The sequence below is a fragment of the Erinaceus europaeus genome, chromosome 12 (genome assembly GCF_950295315.1).
Source record: "Erinaceus europaeus chromosome 12, mEriEur2.1, whole genome shotgun sequence".
NCBI lineage: Eukaryota > Metazoa > Chordata > Mammalia > Eulipotyphla > Erinaceidae > Erinaceus > Erinaceus europaeus.
In genome coordinates this window covers 79625923-79644754 of record NC_080173.1, presented here as the reverse complement: position 1 = coordinate 79644754, position 18832 = coordinate 79625923, and the positions used below count along the sequence as shown (strand labels likewise).

Below are 18832 nucleotides of genomic sequence, written 5' to 3'. Positions count from 1 at the left end.
TGGTTTCCTCAGGAAAAGCCTTGAGAGGAAACAGGGAGGGGGCTGGGAGAGTGGGGACCAGACTAGCCCAAGTCCTCTAGCTGCACTGGCCGCCATGGGGCTGGGGCTGCCACTCCCATTGTTGCTGTTCTGGATTGGGGGGATCCATGGGTCCAACCTGGACCCCAAAGGGCAACATGTCTGCAAGACCAGCAGGTGGGTCTTATGGGGAAGGGTGTATGACTGAACTGGTGTTAACTGGTTCTGATGTGACCAGAGGTCCCCACTGGATGGGGAGGGATGTGGGGAAGAGGTCCTGGGGCTGAAGGGATAGGGTTTTGGCGACAGTCTGGGGGGCGGCAGAGAAGACAGATGATAGGAAGGAGTGGGAAGGGGTTGGGAACACTAAGCTGTGATTTGTGGTCAGGCCTGTGGCAGAATCCCATGTCTGTCAGACAGTGGTCCACACCTGTGGAACCAGGCAGTCCCTGAGCTGACCCCCCTCTGCCCCACAGCCCCTCTGCTGAGGTCCAGTGCTGCCCGGGCTGGAGGCAGAAAGATCAAGAATGCACCATCCGTAAGTAGGGAGTCATCCAGGATGGACTCCCCCCACCCCGTCATCCCCCAAGGAGAGGGGAAGACCTGTGACCCTTCCTTCCTCCCCTCCAGGGGCCTGTTTTCCTGGACCATGGAGCTATGGTCCATCCTGTGACACACAACCCCCACCCCCTAACCCCACCTCCCCACCTAGCCTGGAGGGAACCAGGAGCCAACTGGAGGGGCAGAGTGTCTCCTGGTCGCACCCCTGTCCTTCTAACCAGGGTGGGATGTTTTTCAGCCATCTGCGAAGGGTTAGACGCCTGCCGAGAAGGGGAGGTTTGTGTGAAACCAGGCCTCTGTCGGTGCAAACCTGGATTCTTCGGGGCTCTGTGCAATTCCTGTGAGTCCTAAGTTTCTTCTGGAGGGTGAAGGAGTGGGGAGGCAGCATGGGTAGAAAGGCAGTTTTAGGACAGCAGGGCCAAAATCCCTCTAAGCTTCACTGAGGAAATTGAGGCCCAGAAACAGGAAGTGGCACACACCTGATTGGTGTCCTTAATCATCTAGGGGTTTTACATAAAGCCTGGCCCAGCCCTGAGGTTCAGTCCTGAGTCCTTCATTCTCCTTTCAACTTCTTGGAAAAGATGGCCATTCTTGTTCATTGCAAAACAGGTCTTACCCACCCCCAACACAGACACACACACACACACACACACACACACACACACACACACACACACACACACACACACTTTATCCAGTACAGAGTCCCTGGCTGGGTTGTGCCCTCTGTGACAGCTCAGGGAACATGCTGAAGGGCTTGGTGGGCTACTTGGGTTGAGAGGACACACTGGGAGCAATGTAGCTTGTCCTGCTACCCTCATGAACAGCAGCTGGGCCCTCAGGGACACTCAGAGCACCTCCAGTCCAGGAAAGATCAATAAAGGGAGGGGGCATGAAGTTCCACTGACTTCTATGGGACTGGACAGACCAGCTTTCCCACTCAGGACCTTTAAGAACATTCTGGAATGTGCAGTGGGAGGCCAGGCCCCCACTAAGGGCTGTGTAGTTAAGAGTCTGAGGCAGGAAATGAGCTGAGCCTCAGGACAGGCTACCAGATGTTCGGGGGGGGGGGGGGGGTATCCTCCCTCCTAGAGGGCCAATCTGGCACCCTACTTCCTTCTGGGAGAAGGGTGGGGGTGAGGGAGTCAGCACCTGATCCTGAGACTAGGATCCCCTTCTGGCCCTCCTCTCTACTCTCACCCACCCCACAGCTTGCCCAGGCCAGTACTGGGGTCCTGACTGCCGTGAGCTCTGTGCCTGCCACCCACACGGCAAGTGTGAGCCGGCCACAGGCATGTGCAGCTGTCAGGCCAATCGCTGGGGCGACAACTGCCAGTTTGCATGTTCCTGTGACAACCGCCATGGACTCTGCGACCCCAAGACTGGCACGTGCCACTGCGAGCCTGGCTGGTGGTCGTCCACGTGCCAGCGCCAGTGTCAGTGCAGCCAGAGTTCGAGGAGCTGCGACCCAGCCACAGGAATCTGCCTGTGCAAGCACGGCTGGTGGGGTCGCCGCTGCAGCTTCAACTGCGACTGCAACGGCTTGCCATGTGCACAGGAGTCGGGCCGCTGCACCTGCCCGCCGGGCTGGTGGGGCCTCAAGTGCCAGCACCGATGCAAATGCGTGAGGGGCAACTGCAGTGTCAACTATGGCCATTGCACCTGCCCGCCGGGCTTCCATGGCCAGCACTGTGAGCTGCCCTGCCCTGCGGGCACCTATGGCCCACAGTGCAGACAGAGGTGAGCTGCCAGGGAGGAAGCTAGAGGAGGGGCACCAGGTGAGGAAGGTGGATAACCTGTACACCAACAGGGGTGGAAATGTGGGTTGGGGAGACCCTGGGTGTCCTAGATCCAGCCTCCAGCATCCTTTCCTACAGTCATTAAGCAAAAAAGACCAGAAGTATGGGGAGTCAGGTGGTAGCGCTGTGGGTTAAGTGTAGGTGGCACAAAGTGCAAAGACAGGCGTAAGGATCCCCTGGCTCCCCACCTGAAGGGAAGTCACTTCACAGGAGGTGAAGCAGGTCTTCAGGTGTCTATCTTTCTCTCCCATCTCTGTCTTCTCCTCTCTCCATTTCTCTCTGTCGTATCCAACAATAATGGCATCAATAACAACAATAACTATAACAACAATAAAACAACAATGGCAGCAAAAGGGAAAACAAACAAACAAACAAAAAGAAATGCAGAAAGGCTTGGGGAGACAGCATAATGATTTCATGCTTAAGGCTCTTGAGCTTCCAGGTTCAGTCTCCATCACAAGGCAGAGCTGAGCAGTGCTCTGCTAAAAAACAAAAATAGCAGGATCGCTGTGTCTCTTTAAGATAGTGACTCTCAAAGTTTTAGTTGGCTATGTCCGCCATAAGAAGTCAGAGGGGCTGGGTGGTGGTACACCTGGTTGAACACACGTTACAATGCACAAGCCCCCAACCCCCACCTACAGGGTCTGTCTTTCTCTCCCCCTCTCTGTCTCCCCCTCCTCTCTCCATTTCTCTCTGTCCTATCCAACAACCATGACATTAATAACAACAACAATAATAGTCACAACAATAAAAAAAAGGCAACAAAAGGGAAAAAAAACTAGACAGAAAAAAAAAGGAAATAATAGCCTTCGGGAGTGTAGGATTCACACTACTGGCACTGAGCCTCAGTGGCAATAAATAAAATAAAATAAAGATTTATTTTACAAGATACAAATAGGAGGAGAGAGGAGAGAGAGACAGAGAGGCTAGAGTAGCACTTTGGCACTTGTGATGCCAGTGTGGGGGACTGAACTCAGGGCCAGTACTTGTTAAGTGTACACATCACCATGCACAAGGATCCAGTCCCCCAGTCCCCAGCTGCAGGTGGAGAAGCTTCACAAATGGTACAGTTCTGCTGCCGGTATCTCTTTCTGTCTCCCTTTATTTTTTAATTTTTTATTATATTTATTTATTTATTGGATAGAGACAGCCAGAAATTGAGAGGGAAGGGGAAGATAGAGAGGGAGAGAGACAGACACTTGTAGCCCTGCTTCACCACTCATAAAGCTTCTCCCTTGCAGGTGGGGACCAGGGGCTTGAACCTGGGTCCTTGTACACTGTAACATGTGCCCTCAACCAGGTACACCACCACCTGGCCCCTTACTTTTTATTTATTTATTTGGGGTTCAAGCTCGGCCCCCACTGTATTAAAGGATGCTTTGGTGCTGTGGTCTCTTTCCACCACTTTTCTGTCTGTTTTGTCTCTATCTGAAACAGTCATCCAGGAATGGTGAAACCCCAGTGATGACAAAATAATAATGATAAATTTCCTATAAAAAAAGAAATTGAGGGGAGTCGGCAGTAGCACAATGGGTGGACCAGAGGAAGGATCCCGGTTCGAGCCCCTGGCTCCCCACCTGCATGGGAGTCGCTTCACAGGCTGTAAAGCAGGTCTGCAGGTGTCTTTCTCTCCCCCCTGTGTCTTCCCCTCCTCTCTCCATTTCTCTCTGTCCTATCCAATAACGATGGCATCAATAACAACAACAACAATAAAAAAAAAAACAAGGGAAACAATAGGGAAAATAAATATTTAAAAAATTAAAAAAAAAAGAAATTGAATGAAGCGTACATAGCATAATAGTTAGACAAAGAGACTCTCATGCCTGAGGCTCCAAAGTCCCAGGTTCAATCTTCTCCCCCTCCCGCACCACCAAAATCCAGAGCTGAGCAGTACTCTGGAAAAAAAAAAATTAAGATAAATTATATTTGGGAGCTGCTAAGAGAGTGGCTTCTAAGAGTTCTTATCACAAGGAAAATTAAAAAAAAGAACTTTTTTTAAAGTAAGACCTTTATTTATTAATTTATTTATTTTGGACAGAGACTGAGAGGAATTGAGAGAAAAGGGAAAGTCAGATGGATGTAGAGATTGGGGGGTGGATAGTGGTGCACCTGGTTGAGTGCATGTGTTAAAATGCACAAAGACCCAGGTTCAAGCCCCGACCCCCACCTGCAAGGGGAAAGCTTCAAAAGTGGTGAAGCAGTGCTGCAGGTGTCTCTCTGTCTGTCTCCCTCCCTATCTCCCCCTTCCTCTCAATTTCTGGATGTCTCTGTGAAATAAAGATAATAGAAAAATAAAAAATAGATGGAGACACCTGTAACACTGTTTCACCATTCATGAAGCTTCCTCCCTGCAAATGGGAACAAGTGGCTTGAACTTAGGTCCTTGTACATGATAATATGTGTGCTTAGCCAGGTGCACTACCACCCGACCTCCGAATTTGCTCTCTGTCAGGGGCACCACTGTCCAGCCCCTACACTTCTATTTTTTTTTTTTTTTTGCCTCTAGTTATTGCTGGGGCTCAGTGCCTGCACCACAAGTCCACTGCTCCTAGAGGCTACTTTTTTCCCTTTTGTTGCCCTTGTTGTTTTATTATTGTAGTTATTAATATTGTTGTTGTTATTGATGTCATTGTTGTTGGGTAGGACAGAGAGAAATGGAAAGAGGAGAAGACAGAGAGGGAGAGAGAAAGAGAGACACCTGCAGACCTGCTTCACCACCTGTGAGGCGACCCTCCTGCAGGTGGGGAGCCAGGGGCTTAAACTGGGATCCTTACGCAGTTCCTTGCACTTTGTGCCATGTGTGCTTAACCCGCTGCACTATTGCCTGACCCTCTATACTACTATTTTAATGCATCTTCATGCCATGGTTAGAAGATAAACTGAGGGGCAGGGGTAGATAGCATAATGGCTATGCAAACAGACTCTCATGCCTGAGGCTCCAAAGTCTCAGGTTCAGTCCCCTGCACCAGGATAAGTCAGAGCTGAGCAGTGCTCTGGTTAAAAAAAAAAAGAAGATAAACTGAGTTCCACTCCAACCAGATCATAAGGACTACAGGTGTGAAAGGAGAGCAGAAGGAGAAGGGGAGGGAAACTTTGGACAGAAGGCACATGGCACCTTCACTGTTCTGGTTGGGTTGGTAGCTCCTGTTTGTTCCTTTGTTCACATTTACTTGCATTTATTAGACAGAATTTTAAATGAGTGAGAGAGAGGGGTAAGAGAGTGAGTGAGAGAGAGAGAGAGAGAGAGAGAGACAGACAGACAGACACACAGACCAGAGCATTATATGCCATGCCAGAGCTCAAACCAGGAGCCTCAAGTATGTGAGTCCCTTGCATGGTAGCTCCTGTTGACCTTGGATCCCAGAAAAATATGAATCCTAGAATGGAGTTTTAGGAGGAGAGTGTTGGAATCCTATCAGACCTACAGAGAGCATCTGTCTTGCCTTGTTGTTTGTTTTAGAGTATGGGTAAACTGAGTCTCAGATCCACCTGGGGGATCCAGCTGGTTGCCTGGATGCTCTCCACTGCTCCCTGGAGACCTGGGTGGCTGTTCCATCCCTCCTCCCCCAGCTCATCTTGAATTTCTCTTCCCAGTTGCGGTCACTGCAAGCAGAATGAGCCCTGCTCTGCAGACACAGGCAACTGTCTCTCCTGTGAGCCAGGCTGGAACGGGACCCAGTGCCAGCAGCCCTGTGCAGCCGGCACCTTTGGTGAGAGCTGCAGGCAGCAGTGCCCCCGCTGCTGGATGGGGGAGGCCTGTCAGCCAGACACTGGGCACTGTCAGCGCTGTGATCCTGGCTGGTGGGGGCCCAGGTAAGGGGGCTGGTCTGCTTGGGGTGGGGGTGGCCCTCCCCCAGCAAACATCTACAAAGTCCTTTGTTGTGTTCTCCTTGAAAAGACTGAGGGACAGTATATGGGTGCTGGTGAGGCCCTAGGCAGTTTCTTCTTCTGGTTCTGCCCCCCACCATTCAGACTTCCTGTCTTCTTCCTTCTGAGGATCTGTAACCTTTGACCCCAGGTTCAAAGCCCTGTTTGCACCTAAGCTTCAGTGACAGGAGTAGAATTGAGTCCCTGACTGTAGGAGATGGGGGTAGGGGGGTAGTCAGGGCCTTCTCTGTGGGGTCCAGGGCTGCCCTCCCTCCATACTGAGTCTTGCTTACTTCAGGTGTGAAGACCCTTGCCCGGCTGGCAGTTTTGGAGAGGGCTGTGACTCTACCTGCCCCATCTGTGTTCACGGGGCCTGTGACACTGTGACTGGAGAGTGTGTCTGCAATGTCGGCTTCTGGGGGCCCAGGTGAGGACTGGGGTCTACAGGGGAATCAGGGCTTAGTTCAAATTTTTATTCAATCTGTCCCCTGCATTTCCCTTCCTGGCCTCCTCTGTCTCCTAGATACCCACCCAGAATGCTTGTCATCCTAGGGAAATCTCATTCCTCCTAGGGTTTTTTTTTCTTTTTCCTCCAGGGTTATTTCTGGGGCTTGGTGACTGCACTACAAATCCACTGCTCCTGGAGGCCATTTTTTCCCTTTTGTTGCCCTTGTTGTTTATCATTGTTGTTGTTATTATTATTGTTATTGCTGTTATTGTTGGATAGGACAGAGAAATTGAGAGGGGAGGGAAAGACAGAGGGAGAGGAAGATAGACACCTGCAGACCTGCTTTACAGCCTGTGAAGCGAGCTCCCTGCAGGTGGGGATCCAGGGGCTCCAACCGGGATTCTTACACTGGTCCTTGCGCTTCGCACCATGTGTGCTTAACCCAGTACACTAACGCCCAGTTCCCCCCACTTTTTTTTTTTTTTTTACCAGTGTACTGCTCAGCTCTGGCTTATAGTGGTGCTGGGGATTGAACCTGGGACTTCCAGTGCCTCAGACATAAAAGGCTTTTTGCATAACTATTATGTCCCCAGCCCCAACATCTTTTTAAAAAATATTTATTTACTTATTCCCTTTTGTTGCCCTTGTTTTATTGTTGTTATCGATGTCAGATAGGACAGAAAGAAATGGAGAGAGGAGAGGAAGACAGAGGGGGAGAGAATAATAGACACCTACAGACCTGCTTCACCGCCTGTGAAATGACTCCCCTGCAGGTGGGGAACTGGGAGCTGGAACTGGGATCCTTATGCTGGTCCTTGCACTTTGCGCCAAGTGCACTTAACCCGCTGCTTTACTGCCCAACCTCCCTCCCTGTTATTTATTTTTTTTAAAGACTGCCTCCCTAACTACTTGGGAAATTTATATAAGGGTAGGAATCCAAGCATCTCTTTGTGCTGCTATCTTCACTGCCTAAAGTGTATAGGTAATAAGTCAGTGATTGTCACTGTCAGACTTTCCATCCATGGGATAGAATGTAGAATCAAATGGCACACAACTCCTTTTACAGAGGAGAAGATGGAGACCCAGAGAGGTAGGGATAGGGCTGCATCTGGTTCAGGTATTCCATTCCTGAGGATGTTTCTCTGGATGCCATTGTTTACTTATTTCACATAAGTGCTGGTGGGTGAGGAGTGAAGCAAGTAAGCAGGACACCCTGACCTGACCTGAGAGTTATACCCTCAGGAGCCTGGGTGGGGGATGCTTGTGGGTGGTCACCCTAGACGACCCGCTTATGGAATGAGGGGTTCTCCCAAACACTACACCTATACTTGGAATGTGACTCAGAGGTTGAAGGATCTGCTCAGGCATTATGCAGAGAATTATGTCTTTTTTTTATTATTATTATTTTGGTGGGGAGTACTCAGAAATCTCCTCCCTTCTGTCCCTGATCTCCTCTACCCCTTCTCACCAGCATGCTGCCTGTTTCTCTTTGTCACTCCATTAGCTGCAACAATTCATGCCCATCTGGCTTCCATGGAAACAACTGCTCTGTGGCCTGCGAATGTCCAGAGGGATCCTGCCACCCTGTCTCTGGGGCCTGTCAGATGGGTAAGGTGAAAGAGGGGTCTATAGCTGGGGAAAGACTGACCCTTTACATGAACTTCAGGGGCTCATCACTCACCAGGGAGGCTGGGCCCACTTCAGGGGCCTTCACTCTGCCTGGGACCTATGTGGATCTTTCTTCCTTTCTTCCTTTCTTCCTTCCTCCCTTTTTTCTTTTTTCCCCCACCACCAGGGTTATTACTGGAGTTCAATATCTGTAGGACTCCATCATTTCTGGCTGTCATTTTGTTTTTCTTTCTTGATAGAGGGTATGAGGTAGAGACAGAGAGGAGGCACATCTGTAGGACTTCACTACCTGTGAAGCTTCTCCCCTGCAGGTGGAAACCTGGGATCTTAGTCCCAGTTAGTTAAACCTGGTAATGTGTGCACTCTACTAGGCAAGCCACCACCTGACCTGTGGATGCTTGTTATTTAGATTTATTGACTGATTGATTGATTGACATGAGAGGAGGTGGAGAAAAGGAAAATCACCATAGAACTGGAGCTTCCTCCAGTGTAGTGGAGGTTGGGCTCAAGCCTGGGTCATGTGTGTGAGCCAAAGAAGGCACATTTTCCAGAGCTATCCTGCTGGTCTTTTGGGAAAAAAATTTTATTTATGAATTATTTACTTATTTTGAAAGAAGAAATTTTATTGTGGTCTGGGAGGTGGCATAGTGGATAAAGCATTGGACTCTCAAACATGAGATTCTGAGTTCAATTCCCAGCAGCAGCACATATACCAGAGTAATGTATGGTTCTTTCTCTCTCTCTCTCTCCTTCTATCTTTCTCATTAATAAATAAAATATTTTTTAAAAAAGAAGAAATTTTATTTATTTATCCAGAATACCACTCTGGCCCATGTGCTGCTGGGGATTTAACATGGGATCTCAATGCTTCTAGTCCAAAGCTCTAACCACTACCACCTGCCCGTTTGCTATATGGATGCTCTGAAGCTCCCTGAAGTTGTAGCAGAGCCCCTGCTCCCTGAGAAACCAGGACACGGCTCAGGAAATGAGCAGGGAGGACTGAATATTGGGGTGAGGCAAGAAAATTGGGGGCAGCACTTGGAAGAACAGGTCATAGGCCATGAGATAGGAAGTCCTCTGGAGAACTCTAGACTGAGCCAAGTTCACACATCTCAGGAGATGTGGGCACAGGCCAGCTCAGAGATAGCAGTGAGACAATACATGGGAGACAGGAAGACCCTGTGTGTCTGACCGTCTTTCACTCCCCTAGGATCTCGTAGTCGGGATGCCACCCTCATAGCAGGCATCCTTGTGCCACTGCTGCTGCTGCTCCTGGGCATCGCCTGCTATGCCTGCTGCTGCTGGGCTACCCGGCGGGGCTACAAGGATAGGTGAGCACAGACCTGTCCCTTCCCCACGCTACAGCTCAGCCCATGGTGTGGAAGCAAGATGGTCTCCTTCCAGAGGTGGGGAAAGGCTGGCCTTGTCACACACTTAAGTCACAGGCCATAGAAGGTAATTGACTGTGGCTTTGACCTAGAGACACTGGGTCAGCTGTCTGCCTTCCTTGAAAGGCTTCATGGGGAGTTCTTTCTTTCTCTCTCTTATTAGTGATTTAATAGTGGTTTACAAGATTATAAGGTAATAGGGATGGAATTCCACACCACTCCCACCAACAAAATTCTGTATCCCCGCCCTCTGATAACCACCCTAGTTTTCCCAAGGTCTTAGAGATAGGTTGACTTTTTTTTTTTTCAAGTTCACGTGTTTCAGTTCTGTTTTTTCCACATATGAGTGAAACCATGCAGTGGCTTCCTTCACTTCCTTATATATTTTGCTACACATAATCACCATCCATTCTGTACCAAAGGACACATTATTATCCCTTAATTGCTGAATAGTATCCTGTTGAGTATATGTCCCATAACTTCTTTATTCAGTCATCTGTCAGTGGGTGTTTCTGCTTCCATATTTTGGCTAATGCAGCTGTGAACCTAGGTGTGCATATATCATGAGGAAGTTTTTGAGTTGCACAAACAGGGCATACCTGGGCACCAGACTGGCAGGAGAGTGGGGAACACAGAAGAAGCAGGACAACTTTGGGCAGGGAGGGAAGAAGACCAGGCTTCTAGAGAGGAAAGTGATGTGTAAGTCTGAGCAGTGGTTAAGGAGAGAACATGGTTTTCTGAGAACAGGAGAAAAGAGGAAGGATTTGGGTTTGTGGGTCTCACTGCAGGGGCCCTTTGCTGGCACAGAGTTTAGCCTCTTTCTAAAATCTCCTCGTGTCTCTTGGCTCCTTTGTCACTCACAACGGCATGGAGGTTTCAAACAAGGAATGAAGGGCAAGAGAATTAGCATCTTTGGTTCTCAGAGGACAGTAAGGCCCCTCTGGGCCAGCTGGTCAGTTAAATGCACAAAGCCCATGTCCTCTTTTCTGGACCCAGGGTCCAGTACTGTCTGATTAGTTCATGAACCAATCCTTAGGATGCCCTCCTCTGTGCTGTGAACATTCACACGTGAACAGATACCTTGTGGGTGGGGATGCAGCCCTTCGGATGAAGATGAGGATGGGTGCAAAGACCATCAAAGGAATGCTAACACACAGAGCTGTCACTTCCAGCTTGGAGATGGGCATAAGGACAGCCTTCTGAGATGGAGGGGCCGGGATCAGCTAGGATGGTAGCACACAGCTGCATTTTATGCCTGTCACCATGCTGGCTTCTAAAAAAACAAAAAAAGAATACTCAACAAGAGGAGTATTTTCCCCTATTCTACAAATGAGGAAACTGAGGCCCAGAGAGACCAAGTCTGAGCCAGAGTTGTTCCCTTGCTCTGTTGGATTCCAGAGCCAATCTAGTTTCCCTCTGAGGCAGGCCTAGATCTCAGATTCAGTGGTTTGGATTTAACTTGTCAGTCAGAGGACGTCACTGAAATAGACATAGTCACTGGGTCTCCCTGCCTCTGTCACATTGTCCCAGGGACTAGGATGGTCCTCTCCATTTTCTGCTGCCCCCACATTGCCCCAAGAAGGGATTTCAGGCACTGAGCCCCCTCCTCCACCCTCAGGCCAGTGAGAAATGGAGCTGCTGTGTCCAGGATGAAGCTGCAGGTCTGGGGTGCACTGAGCAACCTGGGCTCTATGTTCCCCTGTGGTTCTCTCAGCAATCACAAGCTGCCCTGGGTGACAGGTAAGTGGGGGTTGAGGGGCAGGGGCTGGGGAGGGGTGAGGCTTCCCATCATGTTCTATACTTCACCTAAGTTCCCTACAGTCTCACACCACGACCCAGAGGTTCCCTTCAACCACAGTTTCATCGAGCCACCCTCTGCTGGCTGGGCCTCGGATGACTCCTTCTCTTCTGACCCTGAGTCTGCAGAGGAGGATGAGGGTCCAGCCTATTGCGTGCCACCACAAGAAGGTAGCCCTCCAACAACCTCTTGATCTCTGAATAACCTCCATCACAACCTCTACTTTATTCCCTTTGCAAGTGTGTATCAAGCACTCGTGCTGTGCCAGGCTGTGTTCCTGGCTCTGGGACACAGGGAAGAACTAGATTACTGTCCTCACCAAGTCTACTACTGGTGGGCAGTAACCAGACATCCACAGGTCAGAGCAATACATGTTTTCATGGGCACATGTACAAAGAGAAGCTTATACTTTCAAAAAAATTTTTATTTATTTTATTTATTTATTCCCTTTTGTTGCCCTTGTTGTTTTTTTATTGTTGTAGTTATTATTGTTGTTGTCGTTGTTGGATAGGACAGAGAGAAATGGAGAGAGGAGGGGAAGACAGAGAGGAGGAGAGAAAGATAGACACCTGCAGACCTGCTTCACTGCCTGTGAAGCAACTCCCCTGCAGGTGGGGAGCCGGGGTTCGAACCGGGATCCTTCCTTATGCCGGTCCTTGTGCTTTGCACCACCTGTGCTTAACCCGCTGCGCTACAGCCCGACTCCCAAAGAGAAGCTTATAATCCAACCACAGCATAGGTGAATGGGCCTAGGAAGGTGACTCAGTGTTCATGATAATGGAATCGAGTCTAGTAGGATCTATAGGAATTAGTTAAGTAGGGGAGTTGGGCGGTAGCGCAGTGGGTTAAGTGCACGTGGCACAAAGCGCGAGGGCCGGCATAAGGAATTAGTTAAGTGAAAGGGGGAAGTGGAAATGGTGTTTCAGGAAGAAGGAACAGAGTACACAAAAATCTTGCAAGGGAGGGAATATGGCTATATGACTTTGAAAGGGTTTTTTTCTTTTCTTTTTTCTTTTTTGCCTCCAGTGTTATTGCTGGGGCTAGGTGCCTGCACCACGAATCCACTGCTCCTGGAGGATATTTTTTCCCCTTTTGCTGCACTTGTTTTATCATTGTTGTGGTTATTATTATTTTTTAATATTTATTTATTTATTTCCTTTTTGTTGCCCTTGTTTTTTATTGTTGTTGTAGTTGTTGTTGTTATTGATGTTGTCGTTGTTGGATAGGACAGAGAAATGGAGAGAGGAGGGGAAGACAGAGAGAGGGAAAAAGACACCTGCAGACCTGCTTCACTGCCTATGAAGCAATTCCCCTGCAGGTGGGGAGCTGGGGGCTCAAACGGGGATCCTTACTCTGGTCTTTGCACTTTGAGCCATATGTGCTTAACCCACTGCACTACCACCTGACCCTGTCTTTTTTCCTCTTTCTTCCTCTCTATCTCTCCCTCTCAATTTCTGTCCCTATCCCAAATAAATAAATAAATAAATAAATAAATAAAACAAAAAAAGAATGTGGTGGGGGGTGCAGTAGCGCAGCAGGTTAAGCGCACATGGTATGAAGCAAGGACTGGCTTAAGGATCCCGGTTCAAGGCCCCAGCGTCCCACCTGCAGGGGGTTGCTTCATAGGCAGTGAAGCAGGTCTGCAGGTGTCTATCTTTCTCTCCCCCTCTCTGTCTTCTCCTCCTCTCTTTATTTCTCTCTGTCCTATCCAACAACAACAGCAATAACCACAACAACAATAAAACAGCAAGGACAACAAAAGAGAAAAAATAGCCTCCAGGGGCAATGGATTCATAGTGCAGGCACCGAGCCCCAGTGATAACCCCGGAGGAAAAAAAAAAAAGAATGTGGTTTGGAAGGTGGTGCAGTGGATAAAGCATTGGACTCTAAAGCATAAGGTCAGGTCCTGAGTTTGATCCCCAGCAGCACATGTACCAGAGTGATATCTGGTTCTTTCTCTCTCTCTCTCTCTCTCCTCCTATCTTTCTCATAAATAAATAAATAAAATCTTTAAAATAAAGAAAAAATTATCTATTTTTAGGGTCGGGATAGGTAGCATAATGGTTATACAAAGAGAGTCTCATTCCTGAGGCTCCAAGTCTCATGTTCAATCCCCTGTACCACCATAAGCCAGAGCTGAGCAGTGCTCTGGTAAAATAAAATAAAATAAAATAAAATAAAATAAAATAAAATAAAATAAAATAATTATCTATTACCTCTTTTTTTTAATTTTTTTTATTTACTTTATTTATTCCCTTTTGTTGCCCTTGTTGTTTTTTTATTGTTGTAGTTATTATTGTTGTTGTCATTGTTGGATAGGACAGAGAGAAATGGAGAGAGGAGGGGAAGACAGAGAGGGGAGAGAAAGATAGACACCTGCAGACCTGCTTCACCGCCTGTGAAGCAACTCCCCTGCAGGTGGGGAGCCGGGGTTCGAACCGGGATCCTTATGCCGGTCCCTGCGCTTTATCTATTACCTCTTTATGAGAGAGAACAAAGCATCACTCTAGCATATGCAGTGCTGCAGACTGACTTGTAAGAATGTACTCTACCCACTGAGCCACCTGCCTGGCCACAGAAAGAGTTTTAACTTGGCTAGAGTGTGGTACTAATTCAAAATAGGGAGGAGGAAGGAGGTATGTTTATAGAAGGTGCAGTGTCTGAATCATAGATCCTCCCCGTTTCCCTGTATCCTCACCCTCCAGATGCTGGGCTGGCTAAGTGCATTGGCTTGGGGTGATCAGCCCAGTTGTGCCAACCTCTTATGTTCCCTCTGCCAGGTATAGGCCCTGTGGCTCAAGCTGACTCACTGAAGGCCAACCTTCCTGGAAGTCCCTTACCACTCCCTGAGGATGCCTCCACACCATTCGCCATCCCACGCACTTCCAGCCTAGCCAGGGCCAAGCGACCTTCGGTCTCCTTTGCTGAGGGCACCAAGTTTGCACCCCAAAGCTGTCGAAGCTCTGGGGAGCTCTCTAGCACACTCCGGAAACCAAAGAGGCTCTCCCGGGGGGCCCAGCCAGGTCCTGAAGGCCAGGAGGCTAAAGAGTCCACAGGTCCAGAGCAAGCAGGAAAGGAAGAAGTCCCTCCTGGTGTGACCAGCCCCAGGGACTCAGCTGTTGGCCGATGCTGGCTCCCTCTTGGTAGTCGGACAGTGGCTGAGCGTGTGGAAGCTATTGAGAGCAATGTCCAGGAGAGCTCAGACTCCGTGACCACAATCTACATGCTGGCAGGGACTCCTCAGGGACCTGAGGGTCCTGTTCGGTCTGTCCTCCGTCGTTTTGGTAATTTCCAGAAAGGCCAGGCAGTGCCCAAGGTCAAGAGTGCCATCCCCAAGCCTCCACGAAGGGCCTTGAGTCGGCAGAAGGGTAGCCCGGGGCTGACCTCTGGATCTGCAAATCAGAGCCCTCGCTCAGCACCCCCAAATGAGGAACTTCCTGGGACCTTGGAATCTGCATCAGCCAGGCCAGAGGAAGTGGTCAGTGGTATGGGGGATGACATAAAAAATTCAGGGCAGGCCCAGGAGCCAGCCCCTGAGGGTAGCTCCCCTGAACAGGAGTCCCAGAAGCTGGTTGAAGAAGGACAGGGAGAGCCCCAGTATGAGAATGTGGCACCCATCTCTGTGCACCCAGTGCACTGAGAACTTTCCGTTTGGAGAATGAGGAGACTGTGGGCGGGGTACATTCAAAGTGCCCCTGGGTCAGACTGTGTATGTGCTGGAACAAAGACCCAGAGCCAGAAAAAGCATACCAGAGCCTTGCCCTTCCATAAGGATAAGTCAAGAGTTGGATCCAGTTGGCGCCAAGCCTCTAGAAGCTGTGGCTTTCTGGAATGGTCTGGAAGGATGGGATCAGGAAAGGGAGAGATAGGCACAGGGACATGTTTCTTTTCTCTGTTGTCCTGGACTCTTGTTTTCCCCAAAGGCTATTTCCACCCCCACTACCCTCCCATCCCGCATTTAGAAAGCATTTCTTTCTGAAATGGAAAGCAACCTAAATGTCTGCTGATAAAAGATTAGTTAGACAGATATTTCTGATACTATGTTCATTTAATCCAGTGTGCCACCACCGACTCCCTAGACAGATATTTCTTATGACAGGTTCCTGGATATCTCTTAGAGGAACTATTGTGCAAGAAGATATTTGACCTAGGAGAATGTTTATGCCTTAACTGTTAAGTGTGAAAAATTAAGTTTTCTTTTTATACATTTCATTTCTCTTTGCTTCAGATATTCAGGATACATGTTTAGACCTTTTCTTCTTCTTCTTCTTCTTTTTAAAATATATTTTGTATTTTCTATAACTTTTTTTTTAAAAAAAATGTATGTTTATTTAATTGTATTTTTAGTTGAGAGAAAGGCATCAAATAACATTTTTCTCTGGGAGGTGAGATTAGGTCTTATATTTATTTTTATCTTAAGTTTTTGTATATTTTGTAAATTGTTTTTTATTGCCACTAAGATTATCTCTGGGGCTTAGTGCCAGCACTACGAATTCACCACTCCCAGTGGCCGTTTTGCTTTTTTCTTTTCTTTTTTTGTTTCTAGTTTATTTGATAGGACAGAGAGAAATTGAGAGGGAAGAGGGAGACAGAGGGGGAAAGAAAAAACAGACATCTGAAGACCTGTTTCACTGCTTGTGGGGGCTCGAACCCTGGTCATTGCACATGCAAATATGTCCACTTAATTAGGTGTGCCACCACCTGACCCCTGTAAATTTTCTGTAGTGAATAGTCATTTCACTAGATTCAATTTTTAGTAAAATTATTTTTAAAAACTTCACAAAGTGCAAGGACCAGCAGCGGAAGGATCCTGGTTCGAGCCCCCAGCTCCCCACCACAGGGGAGTCACTTCACAGGCGGTGAAGCAGGTCTGCAGGTGTCTGTCTTTCTCTCCCCCCTGTCTTCCCCTCCTCTCTCCATTTCTCTGTCGTTTCTAACAGCAAGATAAATAACAACAACAATAACTACAACAAAAATAAGAAACAACAAGGGCAACAAAAGGTAAAATAAATAAATAAATATTAAAAATTTTAAAAAGGGAGTCGGGCGGCAGCAGGTTAAGTGCATGTGGCGCAAAGTGCAAGGACTGGCATAACGATCCTGGTTCGAGCCCCTGGCTCCCCACCGGCAAAGGAGTCACTTCACAGGTGGTGAAGCAGGTCTGGAGGTGTCTTATCTTTCTCTCCCTCTCTGTCTTCCCCTCCTCTCTCCATTTCTCTCTGTCCTATCTAACAACGATGACATCAATAACAACATCAACTATAAAAAGACAACAAGGGCAACAAAAGGGAAAGTAAATAAAATTTAAAAAAACCTTCAGTGGTAGTTAAAAAGAAAAAAACAGCACTAACATTACAGCTATGCATAAATTTAGTAAATATGAGATTTTTTTTTCTTCCCAGTGGAGTCTGAAGGATAAAGTAGATGTTAGGCATGTCTTTGATCTTGTTTTGAATTCTTTCCTCACATACTTTCATTGCCTAGCCAGGACATAAAGAGTAGCTTTCCTTTCTATCCCAGTGCTCAGAGAATTCCATTAACAGCCTAGGTGCTTCCTTTCTGATTTTTTTCCTGTATGTGCACATATAAACAAATATTTCAAAAACAAACAAAACAGCATACTAAACATAGTTTCTTTTCTACTTACAATATATCCTGGCTATCTTTTGCTGTCAGTAAATACAAAGCTGCCTCTTTTCATTTAACAAAATGACTAAAAGAAATTCCATTGTGTGGAAATAACACAGGTTATACCATCCATACTCATGGGGACTTGGGTTATTTCTGATTGTTTTGAAACACTAAGTAATGCAGTGTACAACTTTAGCCATATTTCCTTTTGCACTTGTGCAAGTTTTTAAAATATTTTTAAAAGATTTTATTTATTTATTCATGAGAAATGATAAGAGAAAGAACCAGACATCACTCTGGTACACATGCTGCCGGGGACTGAACGCAAGACCTCATGCTTGAGAGTCCAGTGCCACCTACCGGACCACCATTTGTACGGGTTTTTCTAGAAAATTTTTCCTTTTGCATTTGTGCAATTTTTCTTTTTTTTTTTAATTTTTTTATTATTATTTATTTTCCCTTTTGTTGCCCTTGGTGTGTTTTTTTATTGTTGTAGTAGTTATTATTATTGTTTTTGTTGATATCGTTGTTGTTAGATAGGACAGAGAGAAAGGGAGAGAGATGGGGAAGACAGAGAGAGGGAGAGAAAGACAGACACCTGCACACCTGCTTCACTGCCTGTGAACCGACTCCCCTGCAGATGGGGAGCTGGGGGATCAAACCGGGATCCTTATGCCACGTGCGCTTAACCTGCTGCACTACCGCCCGACTCCGCAATTTTTTCTATAGAAGATAGCATAAGAGGGTTGGGCAGTAGCGTAAATTGTTGAGAAGTGCCCTGATTAAAAGAAAAAAAAAAAAAGGAATAAAGTAAGTAAAATTAAAAAAAAAGGGATTTTAAGAAATGGAATTTCTGGGTTATGTGCTAAGAACATTAAGGTGTTTTTGTTTTTTGTTTTTTTCCTCCAGAATTATTGCTGGGGCCCAGTGCTGACACTACATGTCCGCTGCTCCTGGTGGCCATTTTCTGAGAGAGAGGGGAGATAGGGGAAGGGGAAGACAGAAACCTGTGACCTGCTACACCAATTGTGAAATGACCCCCCTGCAGGTGTCGGGGGGCTTGAACCCAAATTCTTGCACGAATCCTTGCACTTCATACTATGTGCACTTAACCCAGTGCACCACTGCCCAGCCCCCACATTAAACATTTTTGTACTTTAGATCGTTTTTCAAAGAAATTGTGGCTTTTTAGTTTTACAAATTATAGTATCTTTAAAAAATAGTATCTTGTGGTCTGGGAGGTGGTACAGTGGATAAAGCACTGGACTCTTAAGCATGAAGTCCTGAGTTTAATTCTTAGCATCACAGGTACAGAATGATTTTGTGTACCTCTCATTCCCTTTCCTCTTTCTCATAAATAAATAAATCTTTTTCAAAAATTAATTATGGTGGTCCAGGAGGTGGCGCAGTGGCTAAGGCACTAGACTCTCAAGCATGAGGTCCTGAGTTCAATCCCTGGCAGCACATGTACCAGAGTGATGTCTGGTTCTTTCTCTCTCTCCCCTATCTTTCTCATAAATAAATAAATAAAATCTTTAAAAAAAATTAATTATGGTATCTATTTTCTTCCACCTAACCTGGTAGGTAAAAAAGGATATCTTGCAGCCTGGGATATGGCACAATGGATAAATGCTGGATTCTCAAGCATGAGCTTCTGAGTTTAATCTGAGTTTAATCCACAACATAACATGTG

At 47.2% G+C, this 18832-nt stretch overlaps 1 protein-coding gene across 1 annotated transcript; it reads left to right on the top strand.

Moving 5' to 3' along the window:
- Nucleotides 1–50: 50 nt before the first annotated feature.
- Nucleotides 51–18522, top strand: SCARF1 (scavenger receptor class F member 1). The gene is made up of 11 exons (XM_007520463.3): nt 51–195; nt 495–556; nt 818–919; nt 1791–2319; nt 5973–6191; nt 6544–6672; nt 8198–8301; nt 9533–9653; nt 11329–11450; nt 11532–11678; nt 14289–18522. The coding sequence occupies exons 1-11, from the start codon at nt 95–97 to the stop codon at nt 15146–15148; spliced, it is 2496 nt and encodes an 831-aa protein (XP_007520525.1). The 5' UTR covers nt 51–94; the 3' UTR covers nt 15149–18522.
- Nucleotides 18523–18832: the final 310 nt, after the last annotated feature.